At 39.0% G+C, this 18,930-nt stretch overlaps 1 protein-coding gene across 4 annotated transcripts in view; it reads right to left on the reverse strand.

Moving 5' to 3' along the window:
• Positions 1-18,930, reverse strand: part of IGF1 (insulin like growth factor 1) — a 72,713-nt gene that overhangs the window by 2,519 nt on the left and 51,264 nt on the right. For 2 of the 4 annotated variants that reach the window (XM_042993047.1, XM_042993048.1), the window contains exons 3-4: positions 14,776-14,957; positions 12,803-13,269 (exon numbers count right to left, since the gene is read on the reverse strand). In XM_042993047.1, coding sequence (XP_042848981.1) covers positions 13,108-13,269; positions 14,776-14,957 — 344 coding nt within the window. In that variant the 3' untranslated portion in view covers positions 12,803-13,107. Of the gene's footprint in view, positions 1-12,802; positions 13,270-14,775; positions 14,958-18,930 lie in introns of those variants that run through there. The other 2 variants (XM_042993049.1, XM_042993050.1) reach the window with 1 other exon arrangement.

The following is an 18,930-nucleotide window of genomic DNA, read 5'->3' on the forward strand; positions in this document are numbered from 1 at the left end:
ATAATAGTTCCTACCTGTAGGATTAAGAATTAAAGAATTAGGGGGGTGGGAGGGAGGGGAGGGTGGGTGATGGGCATTGAGGAGGGCACCTGTTGGGATGAGCATTGGGTATTGTATGGAAACCAATTTGACAATAAATTTCATATTAAAAAAAGAATTAAAGAATTAGTATTAGTATATAAGTAGACTTATAATAGTTCTGGCACATGGTAAGCACCATGTAAGTATTAGCTGTCATTATTATTATTATTATTATTATTATTTACTCATTATTACTATTTTTTCATCTTCATTGGAAAGTCACCTTCCTGGACTAAAAACCCTGGTTCCTTGCTTTGGTGCTACCATTCACTTATTAGCAAACAATGCTGTTATCCAAGGAATATTGAGTTTTGCTTAAAATAGATGCCCTAGAGAGACATGTTTGTCTGTTCACTGTTATATCCGTATGTCCAAAACATGCTTGGAATATTGCAGTTGCTCAATAAATAGCTAGAGAATTAATTAAATGGATGACCATAATGGACCCTGTAATAATGTGAAGAACGAAGTCATTATGCTTTTCCTATGGTTATTATTTTATCCATGAATATATTTAAATAGGAAAGTTTATTTAGACAAATAAGATGTGAATTAAATCCAGGAAGAAATGGCATTTGCATGCATAAACATAAGGTGCTTCTCCTCTTGGTTTCATCTCTAGCCAGGAGGACCTTAGAGGAGAACATAATGAATAGTTTTTGGTACAAAGTGAGGTCAAGAATCCACAGTATCCCTTTTCCCCAGAACATGCTTTCATCATGACCCAAAACAAGAGTGCTTCTTATGATGTCTGGAATCTCCAAATTCTTCCTCCTGGCTAAGGTAACAACCGCTCAGTCCAATCATTCTTAGGAACTTAGAGGTCATTGTAAGGACCTTGGAGATTGCTCAGACCTGAGACCTGCAGAGTGTGAGAAGCTGGAACAAAATTAACTACAGTCTCTGGAAATAATATCTATTGGCTAAGGCCCATAGAGATTGGTAATTTTTTTTAAACATATTTTCCAGCTCTACCTGGAACATTGGAGTTATCACCAAGTCCTTCAAAAAAACTAGTTAGCACTTTGTAAATTGGTGGTCAATATCCTGTACTGACTGAATAGAAGGAAGATAGCGTCATTGTATAAATATGTTTATTAAAATAACTAGCTCAGTGGCCATCGAAAAAAGCTTGTGGGAGGAAGTTTGGCATTTGTACAGGATAGCTTGAAATGCCATCTGTTTAAAATCCTGGCACTTTCCCCCAAATATCATACAACTTTACCAAGTCCATTTAATGTTCATATGTTGCTGTACAAAACATCTACTGTTAAGCTACCAGTAAGTTTGTATTTCTAATCTTACATGTTATTCTGCTTGCTTAGGAATTCTCCCGACAAATGGAAGAAAGACAAATGGGGCTACAGAGGAGGATCACTACTGTCCCAAACTCCTTGAAACATTTCCGTTCAATACTCAGTGGACCCTGCTGATGGTAGGTGGCTCCCAAAATGGCGATTATTAAGGATACCACTTCTCTACCAAACTGCTAGCCAAATAACAGGTCTAGAAATATACTAATTTGAGTTTGCCTTTTTTCTGTTTAACAGGCATACCAGCTTGGAAAAGAAGGTTTTTAAGAATCTGGATAATGCCCACATAGGAAAATGCTCAAGAATGAGATAGTAACAAATTAAAAGAAAGCTAAAGGAGGTGCTTAATCTCCAATCTTTCTCTCAAACCAAATTAATCCCAGATTTACAGAATAAAAAAATTCAGGTATCTTCTATATTTCCCTCTTCAGATTCATGAAGGCCACAGCAAAAAGGATTGAGTTTAGATTGGTCAATCATACAGATCTTACCCTTTTCCCCAACAGAGAGATTCTTTTTCTTTTCTCTCAAAGTGGAGGTGTAAAGTGTCAGTCTGAGCACAGGGATACTCTGGCCTATTTCTTCTGGGTCTGTTTCGGCATTGCAGCAAAACCATGAGCAGAAACTCACTTGAGTAGAGCAGACATTGCTCCAAGTAGCATGGTTCCCATGCACAAACGCGTAAGGTGGAGGCCATTCAAAACCAGCTGGGATGTTGTCTGGTTTGCATTTGGCTCTCTTCCCAGGTTCTCACATGTGACTTCTTTGTTGCAGACAATGATGGTGACAAAACAAAAGCACTCAGGGATTTGGTCTCAGTCGCATCTGTTGCTTTGCTCATTGTCTTAATTTAATTATGCCGGCCACCCTTGACAATGGGCAGCAAGTGGAGGCATGTTAGAAGCAGCCGGAGCTGGCACCCACTTTCAATGCACTTCTTGAGGGTTATGAAACTGTCCCACATTCAGCCAAGCAAAAACTTTTCACTTCAACAGCTTGTCCAAGACAAACAAACCAGCTGAAACTGTTTCTAGTATGCAACTAGACAGATTTTTGAAAGGAAAACAGTAGTGAGTAAATACTGTTTCCTATTGACACCAGGGAAGGTAAGATTATTTAAAAAAAAAAAAAAAAAAGTTGGTCCTCTAGCTCACTCAGGTTGGTTGAGGGAATTTATCACTCTGAAGGAAACCAACTCATCAGGGAATATGTTTCAAGGTCCTAATATGCAATATACATTATAACACATTATGTACCACGCACAGATATTTAGGAAGCAGAAAAATGCCCTGAAATGTTGCATGACATTCACATTCTCCCATTGTCTTTTGGCTCTTATCCTAGCTCCTAACTTTATAAAGGAAAACAATCCACAAACTTTTTGGTTAAAAAGATCACTGAGAGCTAATAGCAATGGCAGTAACAGTAACCTTGATTAATATTTGCAGACACATTATACTTTACACAGTGATCTCTAGTAAGGTGATATTATTTGCTTCAGTCCATTTATAATCTGAGGCTTGCTAACATTTGGTGACTTGCTTGAGGTCACATAAGAACAAATTGATAGACCTAGGACTAATAATAAAACAATTTATTATTTAAATAAGATAATTTTATCACTTAGGGGCTGGGCACTATATTATGTATGTTAATTGCATATATTTTTCTTAATTCTTCTAGTTCTCTTGGGGATGGACACTATGTCTTGCCCATTTTACCTTGAAGGAATCTGAATCTTAGAAAACTTGCCTAATTTTTTATAAGGAAGATGTGACCATGGTTGGGATTTGTACCAGTTCCCTCTGATTCTGGAGCTCATCAGTTAGCCACTCTACCATATTGCTTCCCCAGAAGATAAAACAATATTGGGTGTTTCAAAATCCAAATCTCTTTCCAATGACAATAACTGACAATGTTATGAGCTGCCCATGATCCCAGATGGTGGTAGATTCTTGTTTAAAGGGTAAGGCAAGACTCTAAACTCAGGAGTAGGGTGCCCTCCCTGACCACAAATGTGAGTTGGGCCCCATGTCTATTATTATTGATAGAAATCTAGTAGCACAATATTCAATTAGTAAGAGTGAACCCTGTGGATATTATAAGCCCTTTTTTTGCTGCCTATCTTTATGAGATTTTGCCTGAGAAACAGTATCTAAAAGAAGGATGATAATAGTCTCTTTAAATTTCAGAAAGGAAGTAGTGATGTTTTCAATAGACTGTTTCCATCTCAACTACTCCAAACAAGTAAGTATTGTATGACATAAAGTCTAAGAAAAGCCTGGCGCCCTATAAAAAAATGCTGGGAAGTTATTGTCCAGCATGGAATATCAGCAGCTATTGTATAGCATAAAGTCATAATTCAGCATTGACCTTCTGTTAAAAAGGGCAAAATGAGGAAAAAAGATCATATAATTGGAAAGATCACCCACATATCAGCTCTTTACCTGTTGAAAAAAACATGTTATAGCTATTTTGCTGGTTTGGCCTGGAGACACATGAAATTGTGGAGAGTGGTTTAAATATTTCAGTATCAACTTTGATATCTCTTTACTTCAGGGAATCACAAGTTCAAATTCCATGAGAGTTGGGTCAGCCTTTCATCTCTGGGAGCCAAGAGAGTAAGTGTCATGCAATCTACTCAGCGCTTTGGGGTGTGACTTTTAAAACCAAAGGACAAAGGTGCACATTCTGAGAGGCTGGTAGGATGGTTGCCTCTTTAGCAAAGTGAAAGGTATATAGACTGGACACAATGTCAGTCTGTTCAGACTCTTATTTTTTTTTGGAAGTTACCTCATCCTACTTTTTCTGTGGTTATGATGGTAATGGCCATTTTTCCAATATTACCCTTTCCTCTAGCCATGGGGAATGGCCCAGAGCTGGCACCTCACCCAATGCCAAGACTGAGTTTGGTGGGGATAGAAGGTTACCCATTCCTGAGAAACACGAGATTCCTTTGTTGGCAAACTTTCGGTTCAAGGACTCCCTAGTGACTTTTCTGAACTTTTCCTTAGCCTGTATGGCAGTATAGGACACTTTCACCCAATGTTCTCTCTCCCTCCCCTTCTCCTTCACTTGGGGTCAGACTTGCATTGTGTTCTGAGGGCTTGCCCAGGCTTCCTCGTTCCTCCCCTATTTCCTTTCACACTGGTATTTTTCCTAATGAAATCCTACTCTTTTAGCCTAGTCTCATCTTGGTTTCCCCAAAGACCTAGGCTCACATACCTGGTATAGATCCCATCTCCCCACGTAGGAATTAAGGGACCTTTGACAATCACTATATTGCTCTCTCCTTCTCAGTTTCCTCTTCTGTAAAACGAAAGAGTGGGGTAAGGGCACCCACCTCATAATGTTGTTATGAGTGCATGTGTTTACCCTTACACATTTACCTGGCATAGTTGTGTGCGAGAAAGCCTACTATTTCAAGGGCCCTTGATTTTGATCTATTCTGTGAACTCATTTATTAGCAACATCAGTCTGCTCAGGCTTCTTTGCTATCAGGGTTTACTCTGCCTCTATCTTTGTTGGAGTATTGATGTGCTACAGAGTAATGTATGTGTTTGTTTCCCCACTGAAAAGTAAGCTCCTTGAGCACAAGTAGCGTGTCTCCTTCATCTCCCTACCCTCCCCATAGACATGGTGCTTTGAGCAAACATAGCAAACCAGGAAATTCTTGCTAAATTGTTTAAATTTTTCTGAAGAAGTAGTGCAATGGAGTTCAGGCCAATAGCAACCCTTGCATGGCGTCCTACTTTTACTGTCCTCTTCACAGGGACAAACAGCACAGAGCCCCTCCTGTCTTGCAACTCACAATTAGTAGGTTGTGGCACAAGAAATATCAATGGAAAAATGCAGAAAAGAGAGGGTGGTACATGGTTAACACAATGGAGTCCATTTTGAGTATAGATTCTGGTCTGGCCACTTGTTAGAGCAAGACTTTGGCGAGACTTTTAGCCTTACTCAGCCCAGGTTTTTACATCTATACAATGGGGGATAATTTTAGTATTTACCCTACAGGCTAATGGTGAAGATTAACTGAAATAATTCACTATAAACCTTACCACAGGGCTTGTGCTTAATAAATACCAGGTGTTCTCACTGCCCACCCCCCCATTTTTATAGTTATTGTTGTCAAAAAGCATCCCATGGCAGGGTGCTGTCCTTTCCCTGGCTGGAGAAAGGGAATCTACTTATTGGGTGCTCAGAGCTCCCTTGAGTGCTGGGATAGCAGATGTATACCTCTTTTTTTTTAGTGACTGGTGCATCCCTAGGAATCCCCGGGATTTAGGGAATTTATATTTGTCCCATAATTATTCACAGATTATCCTGATTTAGCAACTTTCTTACTCTTCAAAAGATACCACCTGACTCCATTTAAATATTTCTGTCTGTGATGTAAGAAATCACTACCAAAATTGTTTAAAAGCCTGGGAAAGAAAGAAAAGGCAAAAAAAGGCACCGAAGGGTATTTTCCCTCATTGGCAAGAGGTATTTACGTTGCCTTTAATAGTCTTGAAGGATGTTGTAAAACACTTCAGGGTTCAGTCTGCTTAGACTGTTGATTTTATGGGCAGCTTGTTTAGTTAGCTGTTTGTGTTTGTGTTACATTTTTAAATTAAAAAAAAAAAAGATTAAGCACACTATCTTTCCCAGAAGGAGTTGATTTTGGAATTGCTGAAAGGTTCAAATGTTGTGGTATTTTAAAAAGTGAAACACCAGATTCTAGCAATTTCACTGATATGTGCTAAAGATTCAGCACATTTTTACCTAAAAACTGGATTTGATTATTTTTTTCTCTCAAGCCTCCAAAATGCCATTGTTTCATCTGACATACAACTTATGCAGGGGTACTTACAGTGGTGTATGCAGTGATTTATCTTACAATGTTCTAAGGCCCGGGGTTGTACCTTTCAGTGTCATTTCAACACCATAGTGAAGAGTTCACAGAATCGGTAGGAAAGGGTGTTGTCCTCCTCTACTCATTCTTTGTGTGTGTGACACATCTGGGCAGAACACTCAAATGTTGTGTTCTAAATTTTCCTCCTCACTGAGTTGAGAGAAATTTTGGAAGTTTGGAAGGCTTGTCTGAACTTTTAGGATGAACAAAATAACACTATGACAAGTTAAAGTGATTTGCATCTGTTTGAGGTTGATGGGAGCCTTTCAGCATATAAAAGTAAACACACATGGTGCCAGACGGAGCTTTTCCAGGACAAAAACATGGCACAAGAACAATTCATGAGTGTATAGTTTTTAGAAATCAGAATTGCTTCATTGTGCCATCATCACTTTTACCTCCATCCTAATATTCGTTTGAAGAAGGAAGCATGTCATTATTTACACAAGGACAAGCCAGAGCATCCACTAGTGGCCTAAGTCAACCAATACTGACAAAGTAACAGTATGATGCTATATATTTACTGATTCATTTATACTTTTCTTATTTTCTAGTCCTGCAATGCCTCATGAAACTACTCAAGCATGCCACACTCACACCATGACATGAATATTGCATACCCTCCAAGTCTACAACAGTCCAACTGATTAGAAATTCTTGTCCAACCCTCAACCTGCCATGGTCTTGAACCTAATCATTTGAAATTTTTGTTTTGCCATAACTGTGATCTATGGCTAAGAAAAGAGCACATCATATTTTCACAGATGGCAGAGATGGCTGGTCTTTGATTGCTTGACCTCCTGGAGCTGGCCAGACAGAGAGCCCCATGCAAGCATTTATATATTTTACACAGAATTATATTAAAACTTTTGACATATGAATCCCATCTTGGAAGCCTGGGCCTCTTGGTCAGTTTGGGTTTGATGGAAAATCTCTTGGTCCCTCATTGGGAACTTAGGTATTATTTTACCAGACAGAGGAGTTGCCATCATGTGCAGCCTTTCATAGGTCTTACTCTTAACATCCTACCTTCTTACAGAAATTCTGATCCTACCAGTTAGAGGAGCCAAGGAGGATGGTAGAAACGATTGCCACCTTCTTTCCAGACTGACAGTGACACATGCCTACTCAAATAAATGTATGTTCCTTTATTTGATCCAATGGGAACAAATGTGTATGCCCAAGTGAATTGAGGAGGTTAGACGTTTATGGTTACAGAAGGGGAACATGGTAGAAAAAGGCAGTTAATAGTTTTTGCCAATACCCCCAATCTCTAATAGAAATAGGGGAAGAGAATGCTGGAACGAAGACAGACTGGATGCAATGACTTTTGTGCTAAGTCAAGAATTAGGCCTGAAAATTTCTATAGTTGCAAATTGGTTCTGTATGAAAGTTTCTGTTTTCTGATTTATAGAGTCACTCTCTTTCTCTATAGATCAGATTGGAAGTAGTTGAAATCCTTCGACCCTTAGGTACAACAGAAAGAAAACCAACTTCTTTCTGCCCCCTCAGTAATGTTTCCTTTATTTCCTGAATAATATTTAACTTAGTACTACACCTGGGCCTTTGAGAAGACAAAGGGATAATGTGATTTCTCCTGAACGATGATTAGTTTTCCATAAGAATGTGCCTTCAGTGAAAGAAAAGCAAGGAAACTGCATTTATCTATACTTTTGGAAAGTGATTCACCCTAAATTCCTAGTGATTGAAACAATACTAGAACACAAAACTATACAAACACACACACACACACGCACGCACGCACGCACGCACGCACATGGAGAAGGTAGAGAAAAGAATCCCTTTCTTCTCAAAGCTATTTTCTGTAGTTAATTACAGATTGTAAATTACCAGCAAGGGCATTTAAAATTAAAATTAGTTGGTTGTACCAATAAGCATTCTTATTTCTATCAAACTTCTATCAAACTTCCACTTTTTCAAAAGAGTTAGTTTCCTGACCAAAGGTCTTAAAACTGTAACCACATTAGTTAATAAAATAAAGCTAGGAATTTTCCAAAATGTTTTCTAGCTTTTGTTACTTATCTAGCAGTAGCCCATCAGATCTGTAATTGAGCTTCTAGTATATGGTGAGAACTTTCCTGGCTGCTCTCAAGAAGGATCAGATATGGACTCACAGGCCCATTGTCCCACATCGCACATAATTTCCCTGCTGTTCTCAATTTCTATTTCTCTCTTTTTGAGTTTAAATATAAGTCTGTCTTTCTAAGCAATCTCTTTTGGTTGGTGGATACAAGTGAGGTAGCACTAAAGGCATAACAGAGCCCCATTAAAGATGAACCCCAATGTCAGGGAAAGGTGCTCAAATTTCAGTTAATACCCTGAGGATGGAGAAGCTGATTTTGACCTGGAAGTTTGGTAGCCATTGAGGAACATTTGCTAACCTCACCCGCTCCTTTAAAAATGGATTTGTCTTGCTTATTAGGTCAGTAAATACTGTCACTGATTTTCAAAGAAATCTGGTAGCTGGGCCTTCATTCATTTTGATGAGCATACAACCTGAGGAATTCTTCACTGAAAGAAAAGCCAAGAAACTCTGTTTACCTATAATTTTGGAAAATGATTTACCCCAAATTCCTAACCTCATAAAAGGGCATTCTGCTGCTGCTTCACCTAAAACAGTTTATCTTCTTATTGCTACCAAAGGCTTCCACTTTAACTTCAAACTATCAACTTTGCCCTTGGATTAAAAGTCAACTCCATGTTACCTAGTAAATAGTGCAAAAGCCCTATTCCTTTCACATAGACAAGTAAAAAGAATAGACTTCATCTTTCCCCATGGATGTTAATATACTTAAGAAACTGCAAAATGTATTACTTAAGAAAACATTATTTCTTGGTGGTGGTTGGTGGGAGGGAGGTGGTCAAGGGGTGACGGGAGGGAGAAGGGTCTCTTTGAGGACTCTTTTTTTTTTTTTTTTTGCTTCTTTTTCCACCCTTACATCCTAACAGCACGCACATTCGAAGCTGTATGAGCTTTTGTTTGTTTTCAAGAGATGTTTGAAAGAAGATCAAATGCCTGTGAAAGGCACTGGATCGGCAGCCCTAGAAACTGAAATGTCCCGGAAGCTGTGTGAGCCCGGAAATATCCCACATTTCTATTTACTTTGGCAATTTTACTTAAAACTAGTAAGAGCTGGAGTTCATGCTACAATTAAATTTTCCTCAGGCACCATGAAATGAAAACACATATTACATTTGATTTTAACTGGTTGAGAAAAATGGTGGTTTTTTGAAAGTTCATTCTGTGACCTTGAAGTAAAAGTTAGCAGTTCCTCACATGGGAGAGCTGAGCTTCCATTTAAGTTGGAATTATTCATAGCACTGGTGTTCTCTGGGTTGGAAGGGCTCTTAGATCACTGAGTTCCCTTCTATCATCTGCTTGAAACCCTACAATTCAGAAGTGCTGAAAATTCACCAGAAAGTGCTGGCAAAGTTGGCCTCGAAGGTTTTGGTGATACAAGACTCACTTCCACATGAAGAGATCTGTTTCTTTTTCAGATGGCTCGAATTTTCAGAACTAGGTAAAATAATATTAACTAAAACTCTAATAGTGATTACTATGTGCCAGGTACCATTTTAAGCAATATAAAAGTTTGTGCACACACATTCACATACATAATCTCGATAAATTCTCACAACTGTAGGAGACAGATTCAATCAGCACCATCATTTGACAGATGAGTAAAATAAGGCACAGGTAAATGACATGATTTGCCCAAAGCCACACCACCAGTAAGTGAGAATCAGGATTTGAACCCAGGCAGTGTTCTTAGCCAGGTATTCTTAACTACTATGTTTTATTGCCTCTTCAGTCCTTATAACTCTCCTTCATGCCTAGTACAGAGGATGGCACATTGTAGGTGCTCAATAAAAATATTTTTCAACAAATTTATTTCAGGATCATGATTCCTTATATCTTCCCATTTGTTTTACACACAGTCAATTTGCCCTAAGAGAAACAGTAGAATTTTAAATGATGATCAATACTCTGCCTACTTCAAGAAAGCAGCAAGGAGAGAGATAGGTACATAACATTCACTATAAAGTACTACTCAGACAGTTGCCACCTTTAGCAGTAGGTCCATGAATGATTTCAATTTAAGCTATAGAGGGAAGTTCTAAACAGGCAAGACTTGGGTCAGTGCAACTCCTTTGCTCTCCTTTTTTTTACTGTGTCCTTGCCCTGCTATCCTATGCCAGGACAAGAGGAGTCATTTCATCTCAGCAATGCTACTCATTTTTATGGTCTTTCTCTTCAAGTATTAAGCTGCATATAACAATTATTTGTCTGTCTATTTCATCCATCCATCCATCTAGCATTATATGCCATGTATCACTAGGTGCTTAGTATTGATACTAGAAAGGAGGAGATGGAAAGACTATAATAGATGCTTCCTGTTTACCTCATTCATATTATTCAGAAATCATATGTTAGGAATTCAAGATGACTGCTTTAGAGTTGATAAAACCCATTCTAAGAAGAAGTGTATTATAAGCCATAGTGTGAGAGTTAAGCATTCTTTAACTAGAAAGTTCTATTCCTTTTTTTTTTCTTTTAAAGTCTTTGCCTTACTTCTTTTGAATGAAGTTTATCATAGAGGATAATTAATAGCTTATCCAAAGCCTTGAGTCATAATTGACATTTACTCAGTCAACAGTGAAATAGGGAAGAGAAAATCTCTAAGGAACATTTCCATAGGACACAAATCATTAATTCTTCTGAGGAACTTGAAGAGCCATCTGTGTTTGCAGGCTACTCTCAGGTGGTAGTCACAGCAAATATTGGCTTATGCCTGAGACTGGTTCCAAAGCATGGATGTCTTAGCAGAAGAACTCAGCATCTCCTGAATAAGGTGGCTGGCTAGATGGGCTTAGGCACCAGCCTAGCTTTTGTCATTTCAGATCAGCCAGCCTTTTGTAACCACAGCAGAAGTGGCTTGGCTCCCATTTGGGGCTTTGACATGCTTCTGACTGGACATTTTCCTCCTGGGCTAAGTCTTGGGCATGGCCTTATATGTTTTGTTTTGTTATGTTATGTTATGTTATGTTATGTTATGTTATGTTATGTTATGTTATGTTATATTTATTATATAATCCTGGGTTTTCACTGGACCATAGAGGAAGAATGATCCTGAAGTAGAAATACAGCAGGGACATGAAGGACCAGGCAGAAAGTTTCCTTTATACCATGACATCTTCAAAGTAGGTTACTTGGATGAAATGCTTCACTTCTTGATTTAGTCATCTTCTTACCCAAAGTCTCATTATTTGCTTGACTGACCACTTTTCTCTTATACCCTCTCTCAGCATTTATAATTCACAATTTGGATGATCTGGAGACTTTTTGCTTTATATCTATTAAGACTCTAACCCTACTAATTAAATCAGAGACGCTGAAGGAGAAGATTTACAAGACCTAAATTCTGTGATTCTACTTAGCTCTTTTTACCCTCAGGGAAATCCAACCCCTTGCTCTCATTCATGTTCTTCCTTCTGGTGGAAAAATATTGAATTAATGGAAGATTTCATCTGCCTATTTATGCCCCATATTTTCCTTTTGGAATTCTTTCTTAGTCCATGTTGATTATGTGCTCTTCTCTGCTGGCCAGAAGGAGGGCAGCTTAGAACTCAAGTACGTCTTTACCCTTTTGTGGATCTCTGTATCCTTGTCTTTAAAATGAAAGGATTGAACCAACGAACTTCAGCTCTAAAGTAACACGGTCCTAGGGTTTCCATGGAACAGAAACTCATAGGATTTCATATATGAAAACCTAGATTTGTGCGTGTGTTTGTGTGTGTATGTGCGTGTGTGTGACAGAGACAGATAGACATACACACAGGTTTATAGGAGATAGAATCGGAAGGCAGTGATCAGACATTAGGAATCTGTTCTGGGCTGAACTGTGTCTCTCCTCAGCCATTCATATGTTAAAGTCCTGACTCCCAGTACCTAGAGTCCTGACTCCCAATACCAAAACTGTTTCCTATTTGGAGATACGGTATTTACAGAGGTAATTTAGTTAAAATGAGGTGAACACCTTCACCTGGACTTTCAGCTTCCAGAAATGTGTGAAAATATCTGTTGCTTAAGCCACCCAGTCTGTGGCGATTGTTATGGCAGCCCAAGCAGACCAATACATCTTTTGTATCTGATTCCAAAGTGCAAAAAAAGAAAAGGTTCAATGACTCCTCTTGCAGGTTACCCCACAGGCCTCATAGGCCTTTAAGCAAATACTGGATGCCCTTTGGCCTCAACCTGGACTTGACTAAGAAATGCAGCCTCCAGTGACACTGCAGGAAAGAAAATCTGGGAACTTCTATGACACAATTCAGTCTTGCTGAGAATTTTGGGCTAATATTTAACTCTGGACATATATTGACATGGGCAATTCTTCTATAATAGCTTCACACAAGATTTTAAAATACATGTAAAAGCCTCGAATTTTGTCTTAATTCTTTAACTCTCATTTGTTTTTGGGGGGAGGGGAATGTAGTGTCTTATTTGCCTTTTTTATAATTTTTGTTCTTTTTTCATTCTTGCCACTGTCTTTCTTTGGACTTCCTTGAGCATTACGTTTTTCTTTTCCATTGTCTCCATGTTTGTTATCCACATTCTACAACAGGTTACTTCTCTTCCTTCCATCACATTCATTATCTAGCTCCACCAGGCCTACTGTTCTTCATTCCTCTATAGCACTTCCCACTTTTCTTTATCGCTGTCTGCTTCTCTCTCATCGTCCTTGCCTCTGTCTGCTTAGTCCTTCTCTCCTCCATTTTCCTTTTTTGCCTCTGTGTTCAGTTTCTAGCTCCAGTCTCCCTTCTCTGCTCTTTCTTCTTTCCTTTCATCTGCTGACTTGCTTCCGTCCCCACCTTCTGCTCCCCTCCTGGGTGTTTCTTTGGCCCACCTTTCCTTCTCCTCTGAGACTTCGTTTTCTTGGTGGTAGATGGGGGATGATACTGTAAACATCACAAAAATAATTGCATTGAGAACAGGTGGTTCCCTTGTTGTCCCAGAAGACAGAGCCTTTGAGTCAGCCCAGAATGCCCAGGATCCATGTGGTACAGGAGACAGCATTGGTGCTGGAGGGATGTCTAGGCCTCAGTCACAAGAACCAAGCTTCTAGAACTTTGGGACTGATCTCTAATCCCCACCCCCTCCCCAACTAGAAATTGAGAGGAACTGAGCCACCTAGGGAGAGAAAGAATTAACCTGTCTTTGTCCCCGCAAGCACACTTCTCAGCCACATTCTCCTGAGTTACTTCTGTGGTGCTTCCTCCCTGACTCACCCATTGGCTACTGTGTTCTCTCTGCACCAGACTGTGCCCAGTCCCTTTCCATCATTCAAGCTGGCTCCCTGGGGTCACATCTCTGCTAAGCTCCCTGGTCCTCCTCCAGGCTCAGCTGCAGTTTAGGACCAGGAAGCAGTAAATGTGTCATTGTGAACTTCTTGGTTTCTCTTCTTATGCTTTCTGCACAATGCTAGTTTGGCCTCCAAAGAGTAAAACCACAGTTTTTTTTGTTTGGGTTTTCGGTTTTTGGTTTTTTAAATAGTGCCCCCAAGGAGACCCTAATGAGAGCTTTTCTTTCCTTACTCACCCATCCTCACTTTATTTTTTTCTCCTTCACCTACCACCTGCTCTTTAGTTCTCATTCTTTCTACTTAGTTACTAGAATTTAATCACTTCGACTCATTTCTTCACCCATTCAACAAAATTTATCAAGTGGCTAATGTGTATTAGATGATTTATGTTGCTTTGGATGGCATAAATAGTACCTCTGAGGTTTGTTTGAAGTCTAGTTCATAGAAAAAGACATCTACAGATTTTGATCATTAGAAATTTCTAGGTGTTCTGAGAACCAAACAGAAATTTCTGTTTTTAATATATTTTTCTTTAATCAGGTTTGCCATTGAATGTGAGTTTCAAATACTTCCCATTTTAGCACATTTTTTTTCTTTGCACCTTTGCAGAATACCAGGACTTGAAAAGTTATGTGCTTTGGTATTAATTTTAATTATGACAGACGCTAACACTTGTCCAACAGTTACTTTGTGCAGAACGTGAAAAGAATTGCATGTGTATTTATTACTTCTTAAAACGACCTGGTGCAGTAGGTATTGTATCAGTTTTACCGATGAAACTAATGCTTGGATAGGTTATGTTACTTGGCCACGGGCTCTCAGCTGGTGACTGGTGAAGCTAGGACTTCAGTTTTATCTGATACCAAAGCTCACATTCAGTGACTGTTCTCCATTGTCTTCCAGTATCAGACTGTCCAGAGCGGTGAAAAGGAGACTTTGCAATATGGAGTGACCAAAGGGATGGACATCTGAGGTGAGAATGGTGGTTTTTGGACATGGAAGCCAGGAGACTATGGGACATAGTTTCTGTTCGGTCTACCCACAGGCATAAGATACCTCAGTCTCTTGAGGATGTTGGATCCCTCCCCACCAGCTGGCTTACCTTCTGAGCCTTGGGCATGTCAGTGTGGCGCTGAGCACGGACTGAGCGGGCAGACTTGGCAGGCTTGAGGGGTGCACAGTACATCTCTAGCCGCCTCAGATCACAGCTCCGGAAGCAGCACTCATCCACGATGCCTGTCTGAGGTGCCCTCCGACTGCTGGAGCCATACCCCGTGGGCTTGTCTGTACAAATCAAACAGAGGGGCCTGGCTTTAGAGGGGAATCAGCTATCTTCACAGTTCCACGCAGCCCCTAGAGCCTCTCCTCTCCCCACACCTGGTCAACCTACACACCTCAACCTCTTCCTGAAGCTTCCCCAACAATTCCTGATCCCACAGATTCTTCTGGATCACAGTGTGTCTCTAGATTCTGCATTACACTCCTTAGCACTAACTCATGCACCATGCAGTTTATTTTTGTTAATTCTCAAGTTCTCAGAAGCCTGTAGTCAAGGATCTTATTTATGCCCAAACCCAGTCTTTCCTTATATATTCCCTTAGTTTGGAGGCTGCTAGGAATATTAATTAAAGGAAGATCATGTTTCAAGTTTTCTTCATCTTTTTAGCAAATTTGCATAGTTTTTATGCACAGAATGGCTCAAGTGTTTACTCTTTTGCTTAACTGCTTCCATTGTAACATCAAATTGAGTTTCAAAGGGCTCCTCATTTTACTGACGTTGCTTAAGGTCATTCATAGAGTAAGGGATGGAGCCAGGGCTCAAACTCAGATCTGTTCCCTGCAAAGTTCAAGTTCCTCAGACAGCCCAGGAGATCTGTTGAGTAGCTATGGACAAGACACTTAAGCCTCCTGGGGCCCAGTTTACCCACTTGTAAAGTAGGTTTAATACATTCCTTATAAGGTTCTATAAGGATTACATGAAAAAATGCACTAAAGGCGCTTAGAACACCCCCTGACATATAGCAGGTCCTAAATAAATATTGGTTCACCTTCTCTGAGTATCCTTTTCCAGGATCTTATATGGTCTCTGAAGAAACAGCTTTTGTATTAACTGCATCCAGAAGCCTTGGAACTTGGAATTGGTAGCAATATTAGTGTTATAGGGCTTCCTCTCCTTTCACCCTAGAGAGACCAGAGCAATCAATTCTGTTTTCTTATAGAATAACTACTACACTGAGACAGAATGAACTAAGTGTCCATCTTTCATGTGATTCTAATTGCCCAGAGGGCATATGATGAATCAAATTTCTTTTGATATTTACAAATCAATTAGACCTCTTTACTTGGCAAGTAGGTTTTGGTTTAGTTTTATTTTGTTTTGTTTTGATTTGGACACACTTTTCCTGGCTCTACAACTAAAAGAGAGGGCAAAACAAACTTACAGGAACTTAAAATGTACCTGAATTCTTTGTAAACTGTTTGTCACAGTAGAACTTCTGTTAAATCAAATATTGCTTATATACCAATAGATAAAACAGACAAAAGTGAAACTGCTCTGGCTTGGGCAAAGGCAGGGGGACAGGATCTTGGCTTTCTCTCCTCCCAAGGGAGGTAGGGGGCCTGGGTCTTCTGCACTGATATCCAGGCTTCATGGAAGAAAATTTGTGAACCACTGATCCAGAAGAATCCAACTCATCAATCTGGCATTTATTTGATCTTTATTCCTGACAGAGAAGATAATGTTATATTTTAAATAAAAAGTCTTAGGTTTGTATCATAATGACACCATTCTTCAGAATGGAGTTTTGAAAGTCAAAATCCTCATGTATATTTTGAACTCCCTCGTTAGGGAAGATCAGACCCATGGTAATGGCCTGCTACCAAACTAGTCTGGCTGCCTTGCTGCTTGAAGGGCCAACCATTCATGGCATCCTCTACAAACCCAAATGTTTTCCTGATGTTTGGCACAGGAGCCTGGGGATGCTTCCTCCCTGTAAGGCAAGTTTATTGTCATACTTAGGGCAGCTGGGGGGTAGTAACTCAGTGAGGGTTCATTTGTGGTCTCTTTGGGTGGGGTCTGCTTTCTTGCTTAGGGGCAAACCCTGTGGGCACCTCATGGTTGAGAGGTTTGGGAGGGACCAGTCAGCTGGCCCCACAGGAGGCCTCAGCAGTGCTTTCACTTGCCATTGGAGGATCTACCAGTGCAGAAGACTTGTTCTTCTCGCCAGCCAGGCCCTGGCAAGCTGACACTCGACCAGTCCCTTGGGCAACGTAAGCAATATTTTTTGTTTTTGTTTTTTTTTGTTTTGTTTTTATAATATTTTCCTGGGACTATAAATTAGAGGAAAGACACAAATGAGCTTACATGGTTCTTTGTAATCCACAAAGGACTTCTACATACTTCTTGATTATTTGAAGAGATTATAATATATATAATATATTATATATTATAATATATATATATATATATATATATATATATAATATAATATAATATATAATAACTTCTTGTTATTTCAAGAGATTGAAGGGGTCAGCCAGTTGAGAGTAGCTGATACACTTTGGTTTTTCTCTTAGGGTGAAGGAGAAAGTGACTCAGCCTACCTTGAGGTATCCCTGTTGTCCATCACGGGTAATGATTGCTCTTTGTCAAAAGTATACATTTCTTAATGAGACATAATTGGGATTCGTTTGTTGTGTCGTATAGTATAGTAATCTGATGCTTGGAGGTAGGGTGGTAAGGGTGATTCCAAAAACCTTCAAACTTGGCTAATTCAGAAACAACTGATTTCAAAATTCATCCTTGTGGGTTGAATATGGAGAGGGATAGGCTTTGCAATGCCTGGACCTCTTTAGCATTTCTAATGCTAAATAGCATTAGAAATAGCATCTCTAATATAATGCAATAGAGATGCAATAGCATCTCTAATATAATGTTCCATCTAGAGGAAGACACAAGCCTTAATCTTGGGAAGGCAGAAAACACTGTATGTATTGCATACTCCCTTCTTGGAGATTCCAATAGCCATGAAACTCACCACAGGTCTATTTCCTCTTATGAAATAGAAAGTAATCATCAACATAGCAAAAATAATAACACATACTGAGCATGTGCTTTGTCACCTCTCTTAGCTGATCTCAGAGTTTGACATGGCTCAGTTCTATAAAATAGCTGTGCTTCTAGGTCAATGAATTTAGGAACAGAAATTTAGGACTTTTCTGTAATGCTCCATAAAGAAAATTGACCTTATGTCCATATTTGTTTGGCTTTTTTTTTTTTAAATGTTGTTGAAATGGTGGTATAAAAACTTGGATTTTTACCATAAATGTAACTACTGGTTGTCTTTAGCTACCATAATTCTAGAGAGATGATTTTCTTTGACTATTCATAATATTACAATGGACTAATTATACTTCATTTGGAATATATGAATATAATAAGTGTTTAGTTATGACCTTTTGAAGTTTAATTCATCCTTTGAAGTATGCTATAGGCTTGATTTCTGGTTCTATATCAAGATATGTAACAAAAAAAATCATTTCTCACTAATTGAGAGGCCATAGTTGAGGGTCAAAGTTTTGTCCTTTATCTTTCAAATACCTCATATTACTTCTTTTTCTTTTTTAATTGAAGTATCATTGACATACACTATTATATTAGTTCCAGGTATACAACATAGTGATTCAACATTATACATTATGAAATGATCATCATGATAAATCTAGCTATCATCTGTCACCATACAAAGTTTTACAATATTATTAACTATTACCTCTGTTGCACATTGCATCCCCGTTTCTCATTTGTTTTATAACTGGAAGTTTGTACCTTTTAATCCCCTTCCCTTATGTTGCCCATCCCTCACCCTCTCCCCTCTGGCAACTACCAGATTGTTTTCTGTATCTGTGAGTCAGTTTCTATTTTGATTTGTTTGTTCATTTGTTTTTTTAGATTCCATATATAAGTGAAATCGTATGTTATCTGTCTTTCTCAATCTAACTTGTTTCACTTAGTGTGATACTTCTAGGTCCATTCGTGTTGTTACAAAGGGCAAAATTCCAGTTTTTTTATGGTTGAGTCATATTCCATTGTATATACTATATACTACATCTTGTGTATTCATTCCTCTATTGATGGACACTTAGGTTGCTTCCATATCTTGCCCATTGTAAATAATGTTGCAGTGAACATAGAAGGGCATAAATCTTTTCAAATTAGCGTTTCATTCTTTTAAGATAAATACCCAGAAGTGGAATT

The sequence above is a fragment of the Panthera tigris genome, chromosome B4, assembly GCF_018350195.1.
Source record: "Panthera tigris isolate Pti1 chromosome B4, P.tigris_Pti1_mat1.1, whole genome shotgun sequence".
NCBI lineage: Eukaryota > Metazoa > Chordata > Mammalia > Carnivora > Felidae > Panthera > Panthera tigris.